The sequence below is a fragment of the Anomalospiza imberbis genome, chromosome 3 (genome assembly GCF_031753505.1).
Source record: "Anomalospiza imberbis isolate Cuckoo-Finch-1a 21T00152 chromosome 3, ASM3175350v1, whole genome shotgun sequence".
NCBI lineage: Eukaryota > Metazoa > Chordata > Aves > Passeriformes > Viduidae > Anomalospiza > Anomalospiza imberbis.
Window position 1 is genome coordinate 90,049,826 of NC_089683.1, and position 23,343 is coordinate 90,073,168.

At 35.8% G+C, this 23,343-nt stretch overlaps 1 protein-coding gene across 1 annotated transcript in view; it reads left to right on the forward strand.

Annotated features, from left to right (window-relative positions):
- GPATCH2 (G-patch domain containing 2) overlaps nt 1-23,343 on the forward strand; it is a 118,207-nt gene that overhangs the window by 89,334 nt on the left and 5,530 nt on the right. The window contains exon 9 of the mRNA XM_068185631.1: nt 13,147-13,229. Within this exon, the coding sequence (XP_068041732.1) occupies nt 13,147-13,229 (83 nt within the window). The remainder of the gene's footprint in view (nt 1-13,146; nt 13,230-23,343) is intronic.

The following is a 23,343-nucleotide window of genomic DNA, read 5'->3' on the forward strand; positions in this document are numbered from 1 at the left end:
AAATCACTTTCTTCAAAATGTTGTAATAAATTTATATCAGCATGTAATTCTGTGGTACCACTTGAGACAATTTTCTGTCAGGCAGTTGACTTTAAGTATGTATGTAGTCACCCAGACCAAATTTTTTAATACTCTTAGGTACTTTCCTTGCTGATTACCTGGAAAGGGAGACCTTTTTTTTTTTTTTTATGTACTTATTAAATAAGAATCTATTTCATTGTATACTAGTTCTGGTTACATGCTCTCAAACATAGGTTATGGAAGTGTCAGTCATTCATCTATAGAAATGTTGATTATCTTTCTCTATCAAACTTTTTATATTAAAAATCTGAAAATTTCAGCATAGATTTTCTGGCAGGTTTACTTGTTAAATTATATTTTGATTCTGAATTTTAGAATTACTTTAGTTTAGATAGAATTTTCACCATAAATGCACTCTTATTATCAGACTGCTCACACAAAACTCAGAGTTTAAAGTGGGTATAAAGTGATCAGTAATAAACAGATTATATTCAGACGCATTTAAGGATCTTTTTTGTGCTGTAGCAAAGTAAAACAGAATTTGAAGAATTCAGAATCATAACTTGTGTGTTTGTTATTCTGACCAGTGAAGCTCCTGGGAGCTGATGTTTACCTCACAAGCAGTTAGAATGGAGATTTATAAAATGGCTTTGAAAACCTGAAGTGATCTTCAACCTCTCTTCATATCCAGTCAATAGTACCTTAGTAGACTCTTACCCCAATAAATATTTGGCAGGATTGTGTAAAAGTAATAGGTGGCAAATTCAAGACTGAATATTAGCATTTTCTAAAAAATATCTGTATTGTTCTAGTAGAGCTTACATAAAAAACTAATATTACAATATATTACAGTGTACATAAAGCCGCAGTCCAGATTCATCCAAATGAGTCAGATTATTTCAAAATAATTATTTGTAGTCTTTCAGAAAACCACATTCTCTCTGTCTGCCATAGAAACTTGAAGTGACTTTAAAAAAAGATTTCAAGCTACAAAAATCTTGATTTTAATAGGCTGTCTGCTGTCTTAGAACCTCAAAGCATGCAGTCTTGTTTACAAGCTATAGAATAAAAGTATATGGACACCTCAAGCTAATTAAGATGAGTAATCCCCTTAAAAAGATGCATATGAAAAGCAGTGGCTGTGACCTTATATTGCCTTACTCTTTGTTGCTAAATGCAGTGAGAGAACAGCAGCAGTGAACAAGTTATAGGCATTCTGTAAAATTATTCTACTTATCCAGAATACAGTCTAATCTGTTTTGGTTTTTTTTTCCTTGGTGTTTGTGGGTTTTTTTTTTTTTTGTTTGTTTGTTTTTTTTTTGAGACTGAATTTCTCTGGGTATTTTTTGTATAGTTTTCAGATATCTGTATTTCTTCTTTGTTTGCCATTCTGGAAGACCTTGTTTCTGGTTTTCATATGTATATTGAGATATGTACATACACACATTTTTCTATGCCTGTTTTGACTTTTCGTACCCTTTTGGATGACTGAACACAGTTTTTGTCTCAGCATGTAGACAATATTTAAATACCCTTATTACATTAGATCAGTGACTTGCAGAATAATTTACTCTGTAAATACATCAGAAAGGTGTGGAGCTCTAAGTGTGGCAGTGGTCTGCAGCTGTCTCGTTGTGGTGGAATCATACTGTCTGGAATGAGCATTACTGTACTGGCTTTAATGTCTTGGGTTTCTTCTGTCAACATGATAATTGCCTAATTCTGTACAAATTAACATGAACTTTTGCTACTGGCAAAATAATCAGATTGTAGAGAACTGTTGATATGGCTGCTGATGGACCAGATGTTAAGGAGGGATACAGTCCTGCACCACAAAACTTAGAACCAGGATAGATTATATTACACTGATACAATTAAATATATCCATTTATGCTACCTGTACAGGTAGGATTTAATCTGTGAATACATACTTTTCCCATTCATTATTTCAATTATTAACAGTACTAAAAAATACTCTTTTAAAAGCTGCATTTCCTTCTCCTGTAGAGCCTTGAAAAAGTTCTCTGTTTACATTATCTCTCTGCATTAGGATGGGAACAGTCTCCTCTCCAAATCAGTGACTCTGCTTAAAGGTGATAGATAATTCTTCCAGCTGCTTTTTTTTTCACACCCTATTCTTTTGCCAGTAAAGAAGGGTTTTTTTCTCATTTTTTTAAATACACTTTGGGCAAAACCAGCCTGGTTAGCTCAACTCACCTATTCAAATTAAATTGGCTGGTTTTGTACAAACCATATTAAGGCCTGTTCACATGATTTCTTCCTCCAGCAGAGCTGTGGAGATGATAATCTCCAGCAGATGTGTGATAACAAATAGCTTGGGATAGTAATGTCTTCATCTGGCACAGTTGTTAGTAGACCAAATGTCTGTCTGTAGCCTGAGGCAGTGGAGAAACAATTGCACATGATTGAGTTGCTGCGAGTTAACAAGTTGCTGTTTGGCAGCTGAACTGCCAGAGCTGGTCATGGGCTCTTTGCCTGCTTCCCTCATGAGGTAAAATACATTTTCTTAAGTCACTTCCTTAAAATTTTACCAAAAAAATAAAAAAATTACCTAAAGGAGATTGTCCATGGCTAAGGGATTCCTTTGATCAGCAATGGGGACAGTGTTGAAGGATATTTTCTTGAACTGCTGTAACATTTTGAACATGTGATTTTGACAATAAACATTTCATTGTGAAGAATTTGATTTTGAACATGTGATTGCATTGTTACCTGTGGGGGTGGACCTCCATCACACAACTATCTCCCTGTCTTTAAATACATAATGTGCTTTTCCTTAGAGTATCCTTATGAAGAGGGAAGTACCTTTTGTCCTCATTTGACAGAATAACCAGAATACTTAACCAACTTAATATTTTGCCTTTGGTCATACAGTCAATGCCATAACTGGGTAATTTATGCTGTAATCTGGAAGTAAGAGAATTGCAGGTTGGGAAAACTATGGACTCTGAATAAGTTAGACTTGTGTCATTTTTTTTCTTTACATCGAGGTCTTGTGTCATATTTCTTTTGTAGTGTGCTTCTGTTAAGTACCATGAGTTATTTCATCTACATATTTATTTTTTCTTACTGTATTGTAACTATAATTTGTTACATTCCCAAATTGAGAAACTTAAAGGAAAATAGCACCCAAATTCTTACCACTTAGTAATTTTTGGGGGTTTAATCTTGATAATTCTGTATTGGCTTTCCACATGCCAATGTTCCCCAGAGACCTCTGAAAGAGGGGAAAAAAAAAAAAAACCTACTTTACTTCCTATGCAGTTCAGTCCTGGCTTGAAAGAAGGCTAAGTCATACTCATGAAAGGTTTCAAGGTGGAGAAGAATTTTACATGTCAGGTTTCACCTACCTAACTGAGGCTGTTTTAAGAATTTAATCAATGTGTGCCAGTACTCCAATGATCATCTGAGCTGGCCAGAAATCTTTGAAGTCTTCTCCTGCCATGGTGAACAGCACAGCCTGAAATTCCCCATGTTTTTTTGCAACTCTCACTTTCCCTTCTTTCCCTAATTGTTCTCAGTCCAGTTTAAATTTGTGCCTTGTGCTGAAACAAGAAGATGACTCTCATGTGATTTCACTTTTTATAACTGTGTCCTCTGTGAATTAGTATTTAAAGAAAGCTTGGAAGTGGAAAAAAATATACCAAACCTGAGGAGAGCTTTTCAAAAGTGTGTCATTGTTTTGGTTAAAATTGCAGCTTTCTGTCTTTCCTGGTTTTAAAGGATAAACCCTGTTTGTGCATTTGTACAGCACTTGTTCTTCTCCATCTGATGATACAGAACATGGTACTTTTTTACACAGATGTGACAAATAACATTACAGCTGCTCTTTATTTGATCTTCTAGAGAGTCAGTGATGTGCAAGGATTCTGCCTGCTCCCTCTTTCCCATCGTGTCATCTGTTGTTTGGGAAAGAGTCCTAATTTGCAACAGATACAAAACTATTTGTCGAGGTGCAGGTTTGCCAAAAATAAATGAAACCATTAATTACTACGTTTTTTGAGCAGCTGTTAATGGATTGGGATAAGAAAACTGTACATTAGACTACTGGTTAATTACAAGAACTGTAGCTGTTTAATGTGGCTTTTGCGGAATGAAATTACAATACCAGAGGAGGTAAATTCAGCCAGTTTTTGGAAATTATACACGAAGATGTGCGCATACTTACACTGCAGAAAAGCAAAGGAATACATAGCTGTTTTATTAGGTGATTTGCTTCATCACATGACTATTATGCCATCATATTCTCAACAAAAATTCTTTAAAATAAAGTCATATTTAAACATGCTTTTAATTCAAGTGTAAAATTATTAAAGGTAGTAACTTAATGTCTTATAACCCCAGAGCTAATAATGCAGGAGATTCAGATACAACATTAAAATCCAAATGAGTTTACATCATTAGAAATTAACAACTAAGCAGTTTTATCTCCTCTTTGGAGTGCCATGAAGCAGTAACTGTGCTGTTATGATTGCTGCTTAATAATATTTGCAGTTCCAGATTAAATTATGTGAATGTTTGAGGACGCATTGCTTCCCTCCCTTGATGTCCCCCTCAGGGACAACATTATTCCATCAGTTTGGTATTTTTCTTCCCTGGAAAGGATAAAAGATGGTGCTGTTTTGGGAGAGGGCAATTCCTGATCGAGTTTTCTCTACCATGGCCTTATTTTTAAGGTGCTGAAAAGATTTTCACTAGGGAGAGGAGGACAGGTGATGACAGTTGAACTGTTGTTTCAAAATGTAGCTAGTGTGTGGTGCTTTAACTTTATGGAAATCTTTGAGCCTCAGTAGTGGTTCATGGTTAGGTTTAAAGGATGTATTGAATTAATGCTGCTTTAGTTGTCTAATGTCTTGAAAGTATCACCTTTTAACTCGTGTAATGAGAACTTTCGTAAAAATAGAAGAAATTTTGAACTGTGCTTTGTTTTGCAAATACATTTTTCCATGCACTCTGAGCAGATTTTTTTCCATCTTTAATGTAAAACTACAAGCTGAATTTTGTTGTTCTTGCACTAGAATCTAATATACTTTCTAATAAGGTACATAAACAAGCTGCTAAATGGTACTGAAAATGTGTCATTTAAAATGGAGTTCCAGGTATGCGAGTATGTTGACTAACAAGAAGTTATGTTTTCCTGATTTTAAAAGCATGTAAAATAAAAAGAAAAATCAGATAACCCCTAGAAATTATGTACCTCTGGGTCCTCCTGATGTACTATCTGGATTGAATTTTTCACCTGACTGAACGGATATCAAATCTCTCACTTTGAAGTAACCACATTTTAGCACATGGTGTGCTTGTTTCTTACATTCAGCTGCATTAGATACTGTGTCTTGCTCTCTTGTTGTACAAGTTCGTGCTCCACAGCTCAAACTTTGTCTCATCTTACCTGTTAAAATATCAATGGCATAAGGATAAAGTTAATTTGTGCTTCAGAGGTCTGAATTCCAGCTGTGTAAGGTCTGAGGAGGAATCGTGCAGAGGGGCTTGCACTGTCATTCCACAAACTGTTTAGCCTGTGGTTAAGCAGCTCTGCAGTGAAGGAGGTTGTTTTGCACTCTGGTTTTCTACCACTCATTTGTCCCATCATCTCCCCCACCACAAGAAATTTGGTTTTGTCTCTCTGCATTTCTCTGCAAAGACACATGGAAGCTGGATAGTTTAAGGATGAAGATGAATAGCTTGAAGGAATCTATTGCATGACAGAAGGGTTTCCCTCTTTCTGGTTTTATTGTAAATTAAATTCTGCAATTTTTACATCAGGTTTCTACTAAACTCAAAAGGATCCCTGAATATCATATGTGTAAATCAGCATCCACTGGTGCACATTAACTAAAATTCTGAGGCATAAGCACACTGACTTCTATTTAGATTATGATTTTTCTGTAGTGAGAGAAAGAGTTTAGAAGAAAATTTGGATAGTTTGCTTCAAATTACATAAAACTTTCATGTTTTGTCTTCCATTTTTATGCTACTATATTACATACTTGGATTTTTAGTGTTGCTTCTTATTCCTTACATAGTTGAAAAGATGTTGAACACAATACTAATGCTTGCAATAATTTAACCTCTCTGACTGTAATCCAGAACTTTAAAATGTGTTATTTTTAAATATTTCTGAAAAATTACACTTGTTCCGTACTTAGCTTACTTAGTAAATTGCATTCTTGGTAAACAAATATGTATACAGTAATATCTGGAAGAAATAGTAGCTGAGTACATTATCAAGTCCTTCCATTAAAGTTTCTGTTCAGATCCGTGTTTACTGCTCCAGTCATAAAGATATTTTCTAAATCACTTCAGAACTTGACTGAGGCCCATATCTCTCAAATAGCAAGAATGTTGTTGCAAGATGAAGAAGAAACCAAAGAATATTTGCTTTAGAATTTGTGAAACAATATTGTCCTCTAACAGGCTGACGTTCTATTACTGTGACCCATTTTCAAAGTATGTTTCACCATTGCACAAATATGAGCATTATTGTTACCATGTATTTCTTCACACAAAACAATAATGGACCTTGTCATCAAAACTATTTAGAAATAGTTAGAAATTAATATGAAATTTATATTGAGCTAGTGTAAATATTAATTTCCTGTATTGAAAATGTGAAATCATGTCATTTGTTGAAGAAAACTGAAAGTTTTTGCTATCTAATTCTTGACAGAAGTGTATTTTTTGGGTTTGTTCCCTCAGTGTTCCTTGGTGACTTGTTTGTACACCAGGATATTGGTTTGGATTTGCCTTTGTGTAATTCATATACTTTTGATCAATTCCAACTCATGCCCAATTATATTACACTAAATTAACATAATTCAACAGATGTTGATATTTAAATGTTTTCTGGCATTCACATCTTGGACAGCTGTCTTAGAGCTTGGGGAAAAGGCAAACATTTAGAGTTAAATGCTGAACATATGCTTAAATTACTAATTAGAACCAAGAAAAAACAATGCATTATCCTTTCTGAGGGCAGTAGGCCTCTACTACTGAACTATTTTTTTAGGGTCTCTTTTCACAAATAAAGTGCTTAAGTGACTTGAGTGTGGGTGCCAAATCATACGTAGTGATGCAGGTTTTTATTTTCCGCCATGTGCACTAAAATTATGCCAGCGTGGAGTTGAATGTGTTGATTTGTAGTGTTCAGATAAATTTTGGACAACTACTGTGTCTGAACAATGAAAGTGCTGCTAACGATAACAGCAAGGAGTGTGTTAGGATATAGTATTTATTAAGTGATGAGGTAATCTTATGGGCCAGGGAAATACTGTATTCTAGTCATAATAGGACTGCACCAGCTCCTTCAATAATACAGGTGGGTCAGCCTCGTGCTTGAAGTTATGTTGTGAACAGGTTGGCATTGTATGAAAGGAGTTTGATAGAGTTGCATGGGCTTATCACATCTTTTTAAGATGTAATAAAAGGGAAATAAAATGCATAGCTCTTCTGGTTAATGTAATGGTTTTCACATTTGCAGAAGTAGGTGAAGCAATGTATTATATAGATGATGTCATTCTTTAGACAAGTTTGAAGAAAAGCTTTACTGTTTGTAAAGGATGAGGAGGAATCAAACACAGAACTGATTTCACCTGAATGTTGTGTGAGAAAAGTGAGAAGAATGCCAAAGAGCAAAAGAAGGCAGGTGGACAAGGAACCATCCCTCTCTGTTCATGGGACACAAGCCTTACTGCACATGCCACACTTCTCTGGGTGTTCAAGTAGACACCAGGGGCTGCATTCATGTTTTGACAAGCTGTGTACCACAAAGGAAAGAGGGTATCTTTCCTTATAAATTTTCTTAGCCATTGTTTTTCACATATTTTTCCTGAGAAATAAATGTGCCTTGCATATTTCAGTGTAATATTAAGAAATCTTCATGCATCTTTTCTGTGGTTATATTGATACACTTTGGCAGAGGCAAAGATTAAGTATTCATTACACCTAGATAATACATAATAGTCTTCCTAAATTTACAGCCCCGGTTGCTTAGTACATGTATTTGGTGTGATACACTTTAATTTAATCTATACTTCTGGAGACTCAGTCAAAGGGAAGTGTAGAATTTTATGTTTGTCATAATTTAATTAGGTATTAGTGTTATGAGATGTTTAGAAGGATATATATAATAGGGTTTTAATGGTATTTACCTCTAAACTTAGCATAAACTCTTCCATTGACTCTGATGCTCTTGAAGCCATTGTCTGCCACTTGTGGTAATTTAGGAATGATCATTAAGAGTTAAAGTTCTTCCACACTCCCTTATTTAAGCAGTACTAATGGATGTGTTCCACTGGCCACCAGATACAGCAGTGTCTGCATTTTAAGCCATGTAAAAACAAGATAGGCTGTGCTACAGATCCATTCTGTGTAAGGAGAATAATTTATGTGATATTTTTGTGCAAAAGGTACTTAAATGAGGGGAGGTTTGCTCAGGGTATTTTTGGATTTTTATGAAGTTGAGCTGTTCCACACATTCCATTTTTTAAATCATTTTATTAACTTGTTTTCTCTGGGTTTCACAATTGAGTTCTGTTTTCTCCATCCTTAACTGCTGCTGTGAACAGTGCTTCACAATCTCCCTGCTCCATTTCAGTTTGTAAGAAATTGTCAAGTAATTTCAAGCTTAAAGTGAGTTAAGTTGTCCCTACTGCATTCTCACTTCAGTCACATATCCATATGAATATCTGTTTTTTGTCCGTATTTTAAGACTGAAAACTGAGAGTTTGTTAGATTTCCCATTCAAAATAATTCTCAAATTCCTTCTGAAATACGAACCAGTTAACTTTTTCCTTTTTGTGATGTCTTGTGAAAAAAGTTTACTGAAAAACTTTAATTAAGCCTCTCCATTAGCTGAAGCATCCAGTCACCACTCTGCTAAACTTGCAGAGTTCTACAGCCATCTGCAGGAATGCACTGATACTGTGGCAGTACGGGGTGTCAGTGTTTACTGAGTGTTTCTTCCTCAGGTGAGAGATGTTAATAGCATTATCATGGATAGGCTTGTATTGATCTTTACTAATTCATCTAATTATGGAATAGAAATCAGTCTTCTTGAAAATGTTATTACATCATAATAATGTGCTGTATCAGATTTTCCACGTTAGTGTACAGAAATTTGATAAATACTGTTAAACAATGCTCCTCCACACCTGACTTCATTAGTAAATTTTGTTTTGTTTTTTTTACACCTGGGATGATAGTGAATACAGAAGCAGGTAATAAATCAGAGAACTAGAACACATGTTCAGGAGTGTCTGCTGTCCTATAGCCATTTTAGTTGTTCTTCTCTGTGACTGGTGAACTTTCAACTCTGATAGTGGCAAGGGTGAAAACTACCAGTGAAAGAGTGAAGAACCCTGTTGTATCCTCAGTTCTCAGTAGGTTTATTGCACTTAAAGCAGCTTAGCTGTAGGCTCCCCCACAGAACAAGATGTTTATTTGGAGAATGGATTGCAGAGGTCAGGGTAGATAAAAATGTGACATGGCTTGTTACAAATGTCTCGGAAGGTGAATTTGTGTAACTGCTGAAAAGGCATTTGTCAAAAATATTTGCCTGTGGAGCTGTGGAAATTATGGAAAAAGGGATTGTGTTGTGTAGGCACAGATATGTTTGGGGAGCTTAAAGAGACAATTCTAGACATGTTACCACGGTAAGGGCAATTACCTTAACTACCTTGAGAAAAAGAAAATATAAAGAGTCTGCTGCTATTTAAGGAGGAAATAGCAAAATTTCCATCAGAGGGAATGTTTCACAAAAATGCATAAATGCTTGTGAATTGCTGTGCATGTCATTGCTTCTCTAAAAGTATCAGATCTGTGGGGTTTATTTATGGGATTTAATAGCTAAACTTTGTGGAGTTTATTCATTATTTCAATTGCTTGTTTTGGTTATTTGTATTATTGCTGCCTTCCCTGTCTATCTTCATTTTGAGACTCTTATTTACCATGTAAAAAGGAGAATCTAAACACTGTGTGCAAGATGAAAAATGAATAAAAATTGACAGCAGCTTTCCCAGTGTTTCGCTTAATACATTGAGGCATGGCACAACAACAACAACAAAATTCTTGGCGTGCTAGTGTAAGTTCACACCAGCCTGGCTTTTGCAGCCCTCTTATTTCCCTCTGCCAGAACTTTGCCGCTGCTATGACACTTGCAGGCCTGCTCGGCCGTGGTGCAGCTGATGCCCTGTCCATGCTCATATTTTTCCTATTGACAGTGAGTGTTCTTGCCAAACGCCAGGGACCATAGTCACATCTGTTTGTCTCCCAAGCTTGTCTGAGGCTGCTTGGGAACACTTTTTATCCAGAGGGCAGCTTTAACTAGGCCTAATACTCTGAAAAGCCTCTGTTTGTAAATGCATACAATGAGGCGACAAGTTCCTGTTGTCTTCCCTTAAAAATTATTCCATTTGACACTGCTTGCTCCAGTCCCTGTCACCAGCACATCAAAAGCCAGGTTTTCAGGCAAGGTGGTCTTAACTAGTTTTATTTTTTCCCTAATAAAATGCCTAGCTTCCCTACAGAGCACTATTTATAAATGATAGCTGGAAGCAAGCTAGGGGTAAGTAAAAGAAGGCAGGCAAATAGCTTTCTTCCTTTCTGTAATCCATGCTCTTCTGATTTAATGCTAAGAAACATAATGCTGAACCTAGCCTGATTGAGGGTCAGAGTTCTCCCTACTTTATAATACCCCCATTACAGGCATTTCAAAATGTACTGTGCAGCTTCACAGCTCTGCTTCTTTTTGACTAACCTGCCAGTTCTAGAGCAGTAATAGTTCTTGTCTGAGCCTCTCTAAATAAATAAATTAATAAATACATATAAGCTTTTTGTTTACACTGGCAGAGCATATCAAATGTTAAGCTCTGGTGAAGGCAAATGCGGCTTTACAATCGCAAGTTGGCTGAACATTTGATGGTAGTGGCCATCAAACTGGGTTTGACAAAGCTTAATTGGTGCTCCAGCATATTGTTATTTATTTGCGGTGTAGGGAATTTTTGACAACAACAAAGAAATACCCATGCTCACCTTGGCCGGTGATGGGGTTGTTGTGATAGGCAAAGGCAAATGATTCATTTATGCTGAAGGAACAAGGCTGCCTTTCAGACGTTCATTGATTTTAAATTAAAAAGTAACTGCTGTGTTCTACATGAAGGGTGACAACAATAACAAAGTAGTCCTTACTTAGTGTTATTTGTTGCAACTCCATTCCCTGTGCCTGGAGGAAAAGTGGGGAGACCCCAGTACCATAATCTTACAGATCAATAATCTAGATATCTCAATGTAGTGTAACAGATAATCAATTCTGGTAAAATAACTCAAATGCCTCTCACTGTTCTTGCTGTGGCTCAGGTCTTCAGGTTCAATTGCTTGATTTTATTAATTTTTATCTTTCATCCTACTTGTATTCCTGCAGACTTTCTCCCTTTTTCATTCAGAAAACAAGAGCTTCACATTGTAGAACATATGCTTTACAACTATCACACAACTTATTCTGCATGTTTGATATCATTGTTAAATTCTGATCCATTGGTGATCAAACATCTCAAATATATTTTCTTCAGTTACTGTTGCCCCATATTGTATTTAAATATTCATTTTCTTTGTCATACAATCAGTTATGAAAGGGTTACACTTCTTGATTTCTTTCTAAATTCAGAACTGAAAATTATCATCCTGTTAGTTTACTAGTTCAACTCTGTTGAGTTTCTGGATATTAAAATAGGATAAAATTTCATGTTGGAATTGCAAGGAAAATGTGTCTTAAAACAAAGGGAAAAAAGTGTTGAAATAAGGGTTCACTAGGTGAAGATAGTATGCACTTCTCTGAGAAATGTATGTTTCTTGGAATATTTTATTATTTAAATACAAGCACTGTGCTACCTGTTAATCTGCTGTATCTTCCTGGAAGAAATATGCATAGGATTGTACATTGTCATCTTACTCATCAAGTCATTGTTGTCATTCTTTTACAATATTTAGCAGATCTGAGGTCTCTCAACAGTATATGACTATTTGTTATTAATTTAGAAGTAGCCTAGCTTTAAAATGTTTATAAATGCCATAAAGGGTAAGTCATATATTCACACTGAAACCAGATCCCATGAGTGACAGAGTGTTACTATGCTGAAGTGGATTGTCAGATGCAATTTTCTGCTTTTAACTTTATCAAAATAGACTACATTTATGTGGTAAGAAGCACATTTCTCAGTAACATTTATAGATACCTATTAAAATTGTGCAGTTCAGAAATTACTGCATTTCCCCCCACCCTTGCTTTTCTGGTTCTTAAAAAAAATGTCAGCTACATATATTCAATTCTGCAGGCATTCAATATTACTTTAAGAAAAATAATAACTGTAATTGTCTTTTGAGATTCTATTCCAAAAGTCAACACTTGAAAATTCCAAATTTTCTGTGGTACTGACTTCTACTAGCTGGGTTTAATGCAATAGCATTTGCATGTTTGCCATCCTCTGCATCTCCATCAATTTTCCAGTCTCCAAGTGTAAGCTCATAATTGTTCAAGAAGCCTACCAGATTTTGTGCTTCCGTGGTATTCTCACAACTTGCCTGTGAATTGGAAGAGAATAAATTGTTATGCTACAAGTTTATTTCATGCACCTTTGAAGAGTTAAGTGTTTCATATTTTCTCATTCATTCTTCATCTTACCTTAAAAAATTGATAATATTTTCCATGTAATAAATGCTGCTCTGACAGTAAAGCATTACCAGCCAATTGATAACCTACAAACAGCATTGTGATCTCTTTAGATAATTAATCTTAGCTATTTTCCTGTCAGGAGCAACAGTGTTTTTGTTTTATGTTGAGCTAGACAGATTGCCAGTTTTGAAAATTAAAAAGCATTCCCTTTATATTTATATTTATTCATTCCAGTAACAATTTATGATGCTGCATTTAGATACTGAGCACTTGTCAACAAACATAATTATGTTTCGATATAAACAAGATTGGTGGCTTGACTGTGCAGCTTCATCTTGGTTGAGAATGTTTTGATATAGGTTCAGATTATACAAGCTGTGTATTTATGTGGCAGTTTTCTTCCTTTGTTAATAGTTTTCTCCTATAATTACTTGCAGGCAAACCAGTGTACATTTAGGATCATTGTGCATGGGAGACATCAAGCGGAGAAGGAAAGCTGCTCCCCTACCAGGACCCACAGGTAACCAATTTCCCTGGGACAGAGCATAAACCACAAGATGTTAAATCTCTAAATACAAAGCAGTAGGTCAGTGACCTGGAGAAAAGCTTGATAAATTCAATAACTTCCCATGTAACTTCAGATATGTTCTATTCTTTTTTATTAATAAAGACTAAAGAATAAATAGGCTCCCTCCATTCTCCTGCAATTATTGCCAATTTCCAGTCCTTTGTAGCGCAGCACTTCTTTAAAGATAATAAATCTTTTTCATATACTGAGACAGCAAAGATTATTCCTTATGTCCCTTCAAACATTACAGGGGAAGAGACCCGAGGCATCTTGTTTTCTGCATATGAATGCTCTAAATACCCTGCACAATAAAGTCAGGATGTGAATTCTTGGATAAACAATCGAAAATGTGGTGATAAAGCTGTGAAACACAGCTTTAAAATTAGTGCTGTAGATTAAACAGGAAGCACTTGAAAGCACATTTCTGAAAGATTTTTGCAGATGCAAGGTCACAACCATTGGATGCATTTTGCTGATGTCACAGCTGTGAAATGACTTTTTCAATACTTAGGAGTGATTTATAGGACTCTCATCAGTTTGTTGTATTAATTCCAGTATGCACCTATATGTGCATACTGGAAGGATTAGGTTGTATGTGAGTTCATGTGAGCCTTTATATATATTTCTAATACAGAAATCTAGATTGCATGTCCTAGTCATACATAAATTACAGCAGCAATATTTGCAACATATAGAATTTTCAAATATATTTCAAGTAGATGTCTTTAGAGAAGCCTAATACTTGTATTCTAGCTGAATTCCCCTTCCTGAAACTTCTTTGTTTCAAACATTAGTGGCAGAAACAGATCAGGAATAATATTAACAATGTTATAAAAGCACCTTAGTGGCAGCAGTATGGAAAAAAAGAGAATCTGTGGGTCAGCTTCTAAGACTCTGAACATATGTGAACTGAGAAAGAAAAATACTTAATGGCTGAAGAGAGAATAATGTAATTATTTCTACAAGGTGATTTTCACTTCACAGCTTTCAAGTACTAAAGGATGTCATTTTGTACTGAGAGGTTATCAAGTATCATGAAATTAATTTTATTATTCACTTTACCTTGGGCTTTCAGTGTTCAGAATTTTATTTTACAAGCTGGCTCCTCTGCATAACTTTGCAAAGCCAATATTTTGATACTAAGGCAAATATGTGGTCATTCAATGTCATGTGTCCATGAACTCACAGTTTTAGAAATTGTTTTGCCCCAAAGTTTGCCTTTATATGAAGAGCGACAGAGAATAATGGTGGATAAAGGTATCATATGAAGTACTTTTTAACTGATGTGCCCTCTTCTCTTTTCAAGTTCAAGGTAATCTTTTCAATTTTGTTGTGATCAGAGGGATTGAGACTTTTTTCTTTTTTTTTGTGGTCTTAGAAAAGTTGTTGTTTTTCTACACTTCATCCTTGTAAGTTTTTAAGCAAATAGAACCTTTGGTAAACATTGAATAAGCTGGTACCTTTGTATAGATAATGGATAGCATACTAGAGATTATTTGTTTTCTCAAAGGCTGACCTTCCTACAGCTAAATTATTATTTGTCACAGGCCTTGTTTTTGTCAGTGTTCCGTAAGATTTTATGAAAGAAATGGGGTTTTCTTTTAGAATGAATGTACATTTGGAAATCAGGATTAAAATAAGAGATTGTTTATTTGATTATTCTTCTTTCAGGAGTTTTAGTTAGCTAAGATATGGGAATAGAAGGGCTTGATTTTATGTAGAAGAATTTGTGAGCTTCTTTCTTGAAAGAAAAAATATGGTAGTTGTTTACATGAACAAAAGTTGGAAATGAAAAAAGCATACTCCTAATAATTGTTCGTATTTAATATTATAGTGAAACCTGAAAGGCTGTCTGTAAGTGACTCACTTACTGCAAGTGTTTTCTTTATATGGACTGCAAATTGGCAAAGTTTGGTCTGAGTCAAGGTGTTGGTAAGAGTGTTTTCTAAATTCTCATCCACATTTGGGAAGAAATACATTGGTAAATTAACTCATGTAAAAATCTGCACAAGTCTGCTGAAATCTGCTGAAAATGGTCATTTATGCCTTTAGGTTCAGTAGTGAGATGAGAACAATCCTAACGAGGTAGTGGAATGTGTTTCCTGGGTTTGAGTCTCACAAGGGTAGCACCTTCTACTTTCAGGCACCTTACAAAGCCACCGACTTCTGTTGCAAGCAGTGTGATTGGTTAAACATTTATTAATTGTGACAAGAACACCCAATTTATTTCAGTACTCCAGCTTATTTACTGCTCTTTCACCTTGGTATTTTGTATTGAAAAAGTAAAATGAATATTGATAGAGTTAGATATTGATTTCTAAATTTATAGCCCGTTCTCAGCCTGCTGTCAAAGTCACATACCAATAGGTTTGTGTATATTAGTAACAAAGGATGTAGCTTTACTTGTACAGCATTGAGAAACTATTGAAGCAAGAAAGTTTGAGCAGCACAGAGCATTTTATAGTTTCAAAAATGTCATTTGTAAAGGTGAAGAAAAGATGTGTTGAATAGCAGTGAAGAAAATGGGAGATAATATAGGCATGGATGGTTAGGAACTGACAGTACTGATACGGGAGTGTCATATTCCGTCTTTTTTCCTCAAATAAATTTTCTATTTTGTGGATGTTTCATATATCCCATACGTGTAGTGTTGAACCTAGATAGTTAATTAATCAACAAAAAACTGATACTAGTAAAAATTGATTACTTCTCACAATTGAAGTATGAGGTGTCACACCATTTACATTTTCTTGTGCATGACTTCTTTCATGAAACCAGTATTATTCCAGTGATTCTGTTCACATGTGAGAACAGGTCATTCTTAATTACTTTCTCTCCCCTCTGAGTACCTGTGTGGTAGAGCTATTTCATGTGACACTCTGACATATTTCACTGCAGCAGTACAATGCTCTCAAGTTTGTATAAGGACCTCTTAGACAAAGTAATCCATTGTCATGGAAATAGCCCTTCCAATACTGGGTCCAGTTTAGTGAAAATAATAGTAAGAAAGCAACAACAACAACAATTTTGCTAGGGAAAAAGAACATTCTTTGCATGGTAGTGTTACTACTTGAAACACATGCACTGGGAATATTTGCAGTAATTTCAGTCTTAGATTATCTAGTTTAAGTCTCATATCAAACCAATAGGTGCTACAGAATTTTAGATACCATACACTGAATATACATTTATCCCAGTTCCTTTCTAATTGACTCATCTGCGCAAGATTCTTTGTTTTTATCATCTCCTGTTAAATCCCTGAGATATTTTAGATTTTTTTTTTTTATAACAAACCTCTAAATCTTATATGTTGGGGGAAAAAATCATCAAATTCTGTTTCACATCTCATATTTGTATGCTTTGTAAGTAGTCATTTATTTCTATTTCAAAACAATCTTTTTACTCTGATGTTACATAGTGTGGTTTACAGTTTGGAGCAGTGTAAAAAATCAGTTATAAGAAGTGAAAACTATTTTTTATTTAAAATCTAGAAAATGTTTTTATAAAATAGATAAATGACTATGCATGTAATGGGCACTTTAATACTGCCTTTTGCAAAAACAAATTTCAGACATCATATTCTTTATCTAGTTGCCATGTTGCATGCACATGCTACACTTCAGGCTGGTCCTGATTGAAATGACCAAGTTAAAAGTCATTTTATAAAATGTGTTTTAATGAAAAATATGACAGTTTCTTAATTACAGCAGAAATACTGAGCACTGCTATAATGCCATCATGACTCACTTTAACAAGGTAATCAAAAGGGTACATGTTTTCATTCCTTTTTAAAAATTGCCAATGGAACAGCTAAGCAAACTATTTTGCTGATGCTTAATATGTCAGTGATTAAAAATCAGACCTGAATATCTGCAGAACCAAAATGATGATTTGAAAAAGATTGTGATTACAGTATGATAACGGAGGTGGCTGAGGCTGAGTTTGTGGTGAAGGTCAACTTAGTGCAATAGTTTCAGGGGAAAGGTAAACTTTGGGTACTTTGATGAACTGACCGTAAATTTCCAAAACTCTAGACAATCTATTATAAGCCTATTTTCCTTTAACTTGATTCACTGCTTTTCTGTCTACCAAATGTACAACTCTATAGGCAGAAATCCCTTGTTCACAGGGCAATGCAACATTGGCGTGTTGTGAATCCTTTCCCTTATTGCATTGCACCATTTCTTACCCTTGGTCTGCCAAAGTCCTTCCTGGCACTTCATGCCTGCTTGGTTGTCCAGCCCATGGACTCTCATTTTTCTTTGGTTGGTATCTAACATGCCAGCAAGTTAAATGTTAGGGACTTCTTTCTGTTTCTTTGTTTCTTCTACCATATTGTCTCACCAAACTAGAAGTTAAAAGATTGCAGAGTGCCATCCAGTTGTGGAAGCTGCAGTCCCTTCAAAGCAAAAGACTTTCTTTGTTGAGCTTGAGGTGGCTGGTTCAGGCAAGGCATCTTACATACAAGCACCAGAGTTCAGAAAGTTCAGTAACAAACTTCAGAAGACCTGCAATTCAACCAGGACAAGCTTATCCTGGAAAATTGCTGATGGGTTTCTTGTGATCTAGAGAGAAGGCAATATTCTACAGGCTATACACACAGCCACTATAAAGTCAAGAAGAAACATTCAGATTGATAGAAGATGACTGTACCTATCTTTTCTAAGTGCTGTTGTCTTCTTAAATGTAGACGCTTCAAAAATAATTCCCTGAATTACGCTGGGAACCTTTCCTAAGATAGCTGTTTCTGGTTAAGGAAACCATTCAAATTGCCTCTACTGGGAGCTGAACTTCAGGGTCCTTATGGGTCCCTTCCAACTTAAGATGTTCTGTGATTCTATGGATTTTTTGGCTTCACTTTCAAGAACCATAATCCAATTTACCAGGAATATAACCAATGAGAGCACCCTTAATATAGTGGAAATTTAGGGGGAAAAAAGGCTAAACCAGGCATTTTTTTCAAGTTTCAAATGTATGTTTCATTAGACAGTTGTACACCCGAGGGCTAGCTTTGAGTGAAACAGAGATGTCAGTAGGGAGGCTCATCCTCAAGGGCAGTTATGTGCTCTGCAAGTTCTGCACATTCTCTGGCAGATATCATATTAAAGTGGTTCCCCACAGAGGAGCCACCTCCCTTTTATGTGCAGTTTGTTAGAACCATCACCTTCCTCAGATGGGCACATGGATGTCCTGTAGTTTTCCTAGAACTCAACCAATAAAAGAAGTGTCTGATAACTTCTGTCAGTTTTAGGTTGGTAATTGCAAAGGATTTTTGTTAAAACACAGATGGTTTGGCAGATAAAAATGTGCAGTTTTTCCTTAGCATAACTTCTTATCCCAGCTCTCCACAACAACCCTTCAGTTGCTGGTGACTAGTCTTTCTTTCTCCTGAGGGAATAGGAAGCACTGCTGCAAACAGTCCCTGGTAGAGATTATGCAAAACACACTTTTCTTAAAGGTTTTTCAGCATATGATTCACTTTTTGAAATAAGGAGGAGGTCTGTGACTGAACCTGATAGCATATGCAGAAAGTTTTGACACTTCAGAGGAATAAAGATATGTGTTTACCATGTGAGGAAAATAAAATTCATTGATCAGGTTTCCAGTGCAGGCAAGATTTCTGTCTTTTTGTAAAAGCCTTGTAATTGGTGGAAAAGTTCCCAATAAAATCTGTTGTACATACTCTGGATTTCACAAAGAAAATTATTTGCTTTGGATTTCCACTGGGTTTCATGGTAAGGCTGCAAGTCTTTCTGTAAAAGTGAGGGAATGCTTATCAGATGGGATTAGTTTTGCTGAATTTTGGGGGTTTAAACAGCACTTTGGAATGTCTCCCAGTGCGAATGCTTCTTGCAAAGTGCCATACAGTGACAGTGTTTCTGTCATCAAAGACAAGGTGTAAAACAAAGACTTTCTTTGGACTGAAGTGAAAAGACAGTCTTGGATATTCAAGAGATTTCCTTTACTGAGGGATAAAAGGCAATCTAAAAATACCAAAATCTTCCAACCAATTTTATAGCAACAAAGACTGAACGGGCATGAAGTTTTACTCCACATACAGTGTAATCCAAAAAGAATGGAAGGAGAGGAGCACCTGGAAATCCAATTCCAAGTGATTTGTGTTTCTGGATAACCAGTTATACCTAAAATTCAGTGTTGCAATCTTAATTGGTGTGTGAATTTATGTTTATATATTCAGGAGAGTTGAAAATAGATTTAAATCTAGAGTCTATGCTTCAAGATAGGGTATGTTTACCCAGGCCACATTTAATACCTCTTGAGATGGAGTAGTAGGAATGTGGATACGGGATAAATACAGAAGCATCCAGCACCTGCTGAAGTCATAGCTATGTCCTTTCTGCTATTCTTATCTCTCTGTTAGTTAGAATAACATTCAATGCAAGCAGACTTACCTGAACATAATAATTCTAAAGTTATTCTTTAGTCAGTCTCCGCTCAGTGTGAGGGATGTGTTAATGTCTGGTGAAATAAAGCAGTCTCAAATATTAGCTAAATAATTTTCATAGCATTCTCATAGCTGAGTTGTTTTAGTTTCGGTTTGGTGGTTTTTTTAGTCGATACAGAGCCATATGTACTGAATTTTGGAAATCACTGCAGGTGCTGAGTTTTAAAATCACTATGCAGCTGGTGGCTGTGCTTTTGAAGCTGTGTCTGTGCAATTACCCAAAACAATTTTAAGAACATAAACATCTAGGCAGTCTGATTCCCATTTTGCTAGTTAGAGAGAGCAGGCTTAAAAAGAAAGACTACAGCAATGTATTATTCTGATTGGTTTCCTTGTGTATCAGGATCAGTCCCTACTGCTCTGAGCTCATCTGTCTGGTGAGGAGTCAGAAAAGAAAAAAAAGAATAGATGAAATATTAAATGCTTTCAGAAAATGAGGGGGAAAGTGCACCAGCTTTTAAAGAGAATCAGCATGTATCATTTCTGCTTCTATTGGCTGTTTATCCAACATCAATACAACACTTTAGGAGCCAAATTACTAAACAAGCTGCCAATTAGGCTTGCAGTCAGCTGGATAGATTAGTGGCTAAGAGAGGCAGATACAAGATTTTCATCTCTTGAGCCAATTACGCAAGTGAATTACCATCCACAATGCTCCTTGGAAGATTTGAGGTAAAAAGACTGACTCTGCTGTGATAGACATAAGTGAGATCCAGGGTAGGGGGTAAGGGTTAGCAGGCCATGTATTGCAAAAATTACCCAAGCAAAAAGAGATCCTTCTAGGGAAGGATTTAAAGGATTTAAGGCTGCTGGGAGCGATAGAAGAGGAAATAATAGTTGTGGTATGCTCTGCAAAGGCATTGGTGTTCTGCTCACAAGTCTTAATCATACAAAAGAAAGATGAAAGGGCAAGACTATATTTATGTACAGTGTCATTTTCTCAGAACTGTTTAAAACCCCGTTTTCTTAACATCAGAAATCGTGCAGTGGCCAGAGATGAAATTACTTCACTATGCCTTCATTTGGTTTTTACAGGCTGGGGGAATTGAGAGAAGAAAAAAGAAACACCACAAAAAACCCACACTTTTTCTTAAATAAGGGTTATCTGAGAGCTTGATCCTAGCTGTATTCTGGTTTTATTCAGCCCAATATAAGCCAAACATGCTTGATATTAGTCTTATCCAGCAATTGGACCATAGAAATAAATATTGTGACAATGGTGGTTTATGAGGTCACAGCTCCTTTATTATTCTGTAATAAACAATCACTTCAATGTTGAGCTTTGAATTTGTAGAAGCATTTTACAAATAAAATGGGTCTGTCAGATCAAACTGTTCATAGGCTCATTTGTTTCCTGCTGGCGATGTTGTACACTGGTGTAACATTGTTTCTTAAATATGAAGCAAATTTAAAAGCTGAACTTTTGCAAGCTGCTGTATCCAAAAATGATTAAACAGATGTGAAGCCTGCAGCAGCATTAGACCTCTGATCTGATTTTAGCTTACAGATGGAATTAAATTAATTCATGGCAATCACTGTAAAATCAAGGGTATGGCACTGAATGCTAGTGTACTGTTTAACCAGGACATACCTGTCTCAACAGCTGTTAAGGAAAGATTATATACCTTTATTTTTCACTGAAACCTGCCTTTAATGCCGTCATAAGTATCATACCAAAATTAAACAAATGTGATGAGTTTTTTGCTGTCCACTTCCCAGTTTTCTCACTTACTAGTCACACATTTCATATTCCATGTATGTAAGGTCATATGTATAAAAAATGTAGACCTTGAAGTGTGTCTACTCATATACGCAAAGATTTGAAAATTGCCATTTCTTCTTTCAGCTGGCAGTATTGTAGAGAGAAGGAACCTAAGATGAGGGTATTTTACAGTGCTGTCTTTTCAAATAAGTTACTATACCTTAATGTTTGCTCCTCCCTCATATAATGGCATCCACTTTTACGTGCAGAATACTCATCTGGTAGATCAGGAACCAATTGTTAGGGTTGCTACAAACATTTTCAGTCTGTAGAAAAAGAAGGTGTATTGCACAGGAGATTGCTACAAATTATTAGTGCAGAGACATCCTTGTAACTCCTGGAAACCTCATACAGCAATAAAATTAGAAAAACTTAACCCCACTTTTTTTTTTTTTAATCTGATTCTGCATAGTTATTTTCTGTGGGACACTACAATGGATTGGTTTTGCTATTGCTTCCGGGTGGGTCAAGACTGAGCACATCCCAGAGGTAGCACAGCCCTTTTCAAGGCCGTGTGCTTGGACTGTTCTCTCTAACAGGCCCTACTGGCTAGTCCAAGAAGTGCCATAGGCATGAATTAAAAACTGAACTTGAAGATTAATATTGCAAGGACAATTACTGCTTTTAATTAGAAAATAAAAGCCCAAAGCACAGGAATGGGGGTCAGGGGAATAGCACATAGAGTAGCATGATTTTTAAAAGCTCTCTCCCATCACGCAGTCTATCAGCAATGCAAATGTTGGGTTTTTTTCCAACCTGCTGATTGCACATGAAATGGAGGAAGAGGGCAATACCACTATCCATATTCTTTGGATTCAAGTAAAATATATTGCATTACAGATAAATTTTTCAAGTGATGGGTGAAAAATTGTAGAAATATTAAAGGCAGACATAGATAGTATTCAAAAAAGAACTAACTGTACTGCGATAGATTGGCCAGGGTATATTGAATATTTTTCACAATTCAAATAAAGGCAAAAAAAAAAAATCTGTATTCACCTCATTTATGAGAAGGAGTAATTAGTCAATTAGTAATATAGGCAAGACGGGTGGGGTTTTGGTTTTGCTTCATTCTTGCTGCAATACAGTGCCTTCAAATACATTATCCTTTGGACAGTGTATGTTGTTTGTTTGCCCAAAAGTGGGTTGTGAAATCAAGTCTATGGTGGCTTCTCTTTTCTTTCTTTTTCTTTTTTCTCCTTTTTATTTTTTAATCTGATGATATTCAAGAGTAAAATAGGACTCTTAGGGAGAGCTTGTGTTTTAATAGGAGATATAAAAGTATGTACAGTGGAGGGGAAAACAGTTACCATATACACATTCTAGCAGTACTTCTATGTCTTTAAAAACAAATTATTCTAATTATCCTGTCATGGAAAAGCAACATTGAATTGCTTCAAAAGGTATCAAAAATAGAAGCACCAGTTTACTAAATAACATGTCAAGGTATAGCATGTTCTTTGATATATCTTCTTTGTAAGGTTCCTCTGGCTGTCTCAGGAATTGAAATATATACAGAAAGGTACATCTGCTACAGGAAGAGCTCTGTGGGTTTTTCCCCTGAATAGACTAAAACAAAAAAGCTGTTTACATTGTCTCAGGCTATGCCTTGCATACTGTTCCAGCAGCATTGCTGCCTCTGCCTAGGCAGCATTATGAATGGTTTCATGTTTCCAGTTTTTAGGTGTCATAAAATACACTCTTGTGCTTGCTCTTTCCAGCTTGGCAGGTCTGTTGGATCTCTCTTCCCCTTGAAGTTTTCCCTTAATTGTTCCACAAACATTTACTGGAATGATTCTTCCTTTTTTGCCATCACTTTTTACAAAAATTGGACCAAA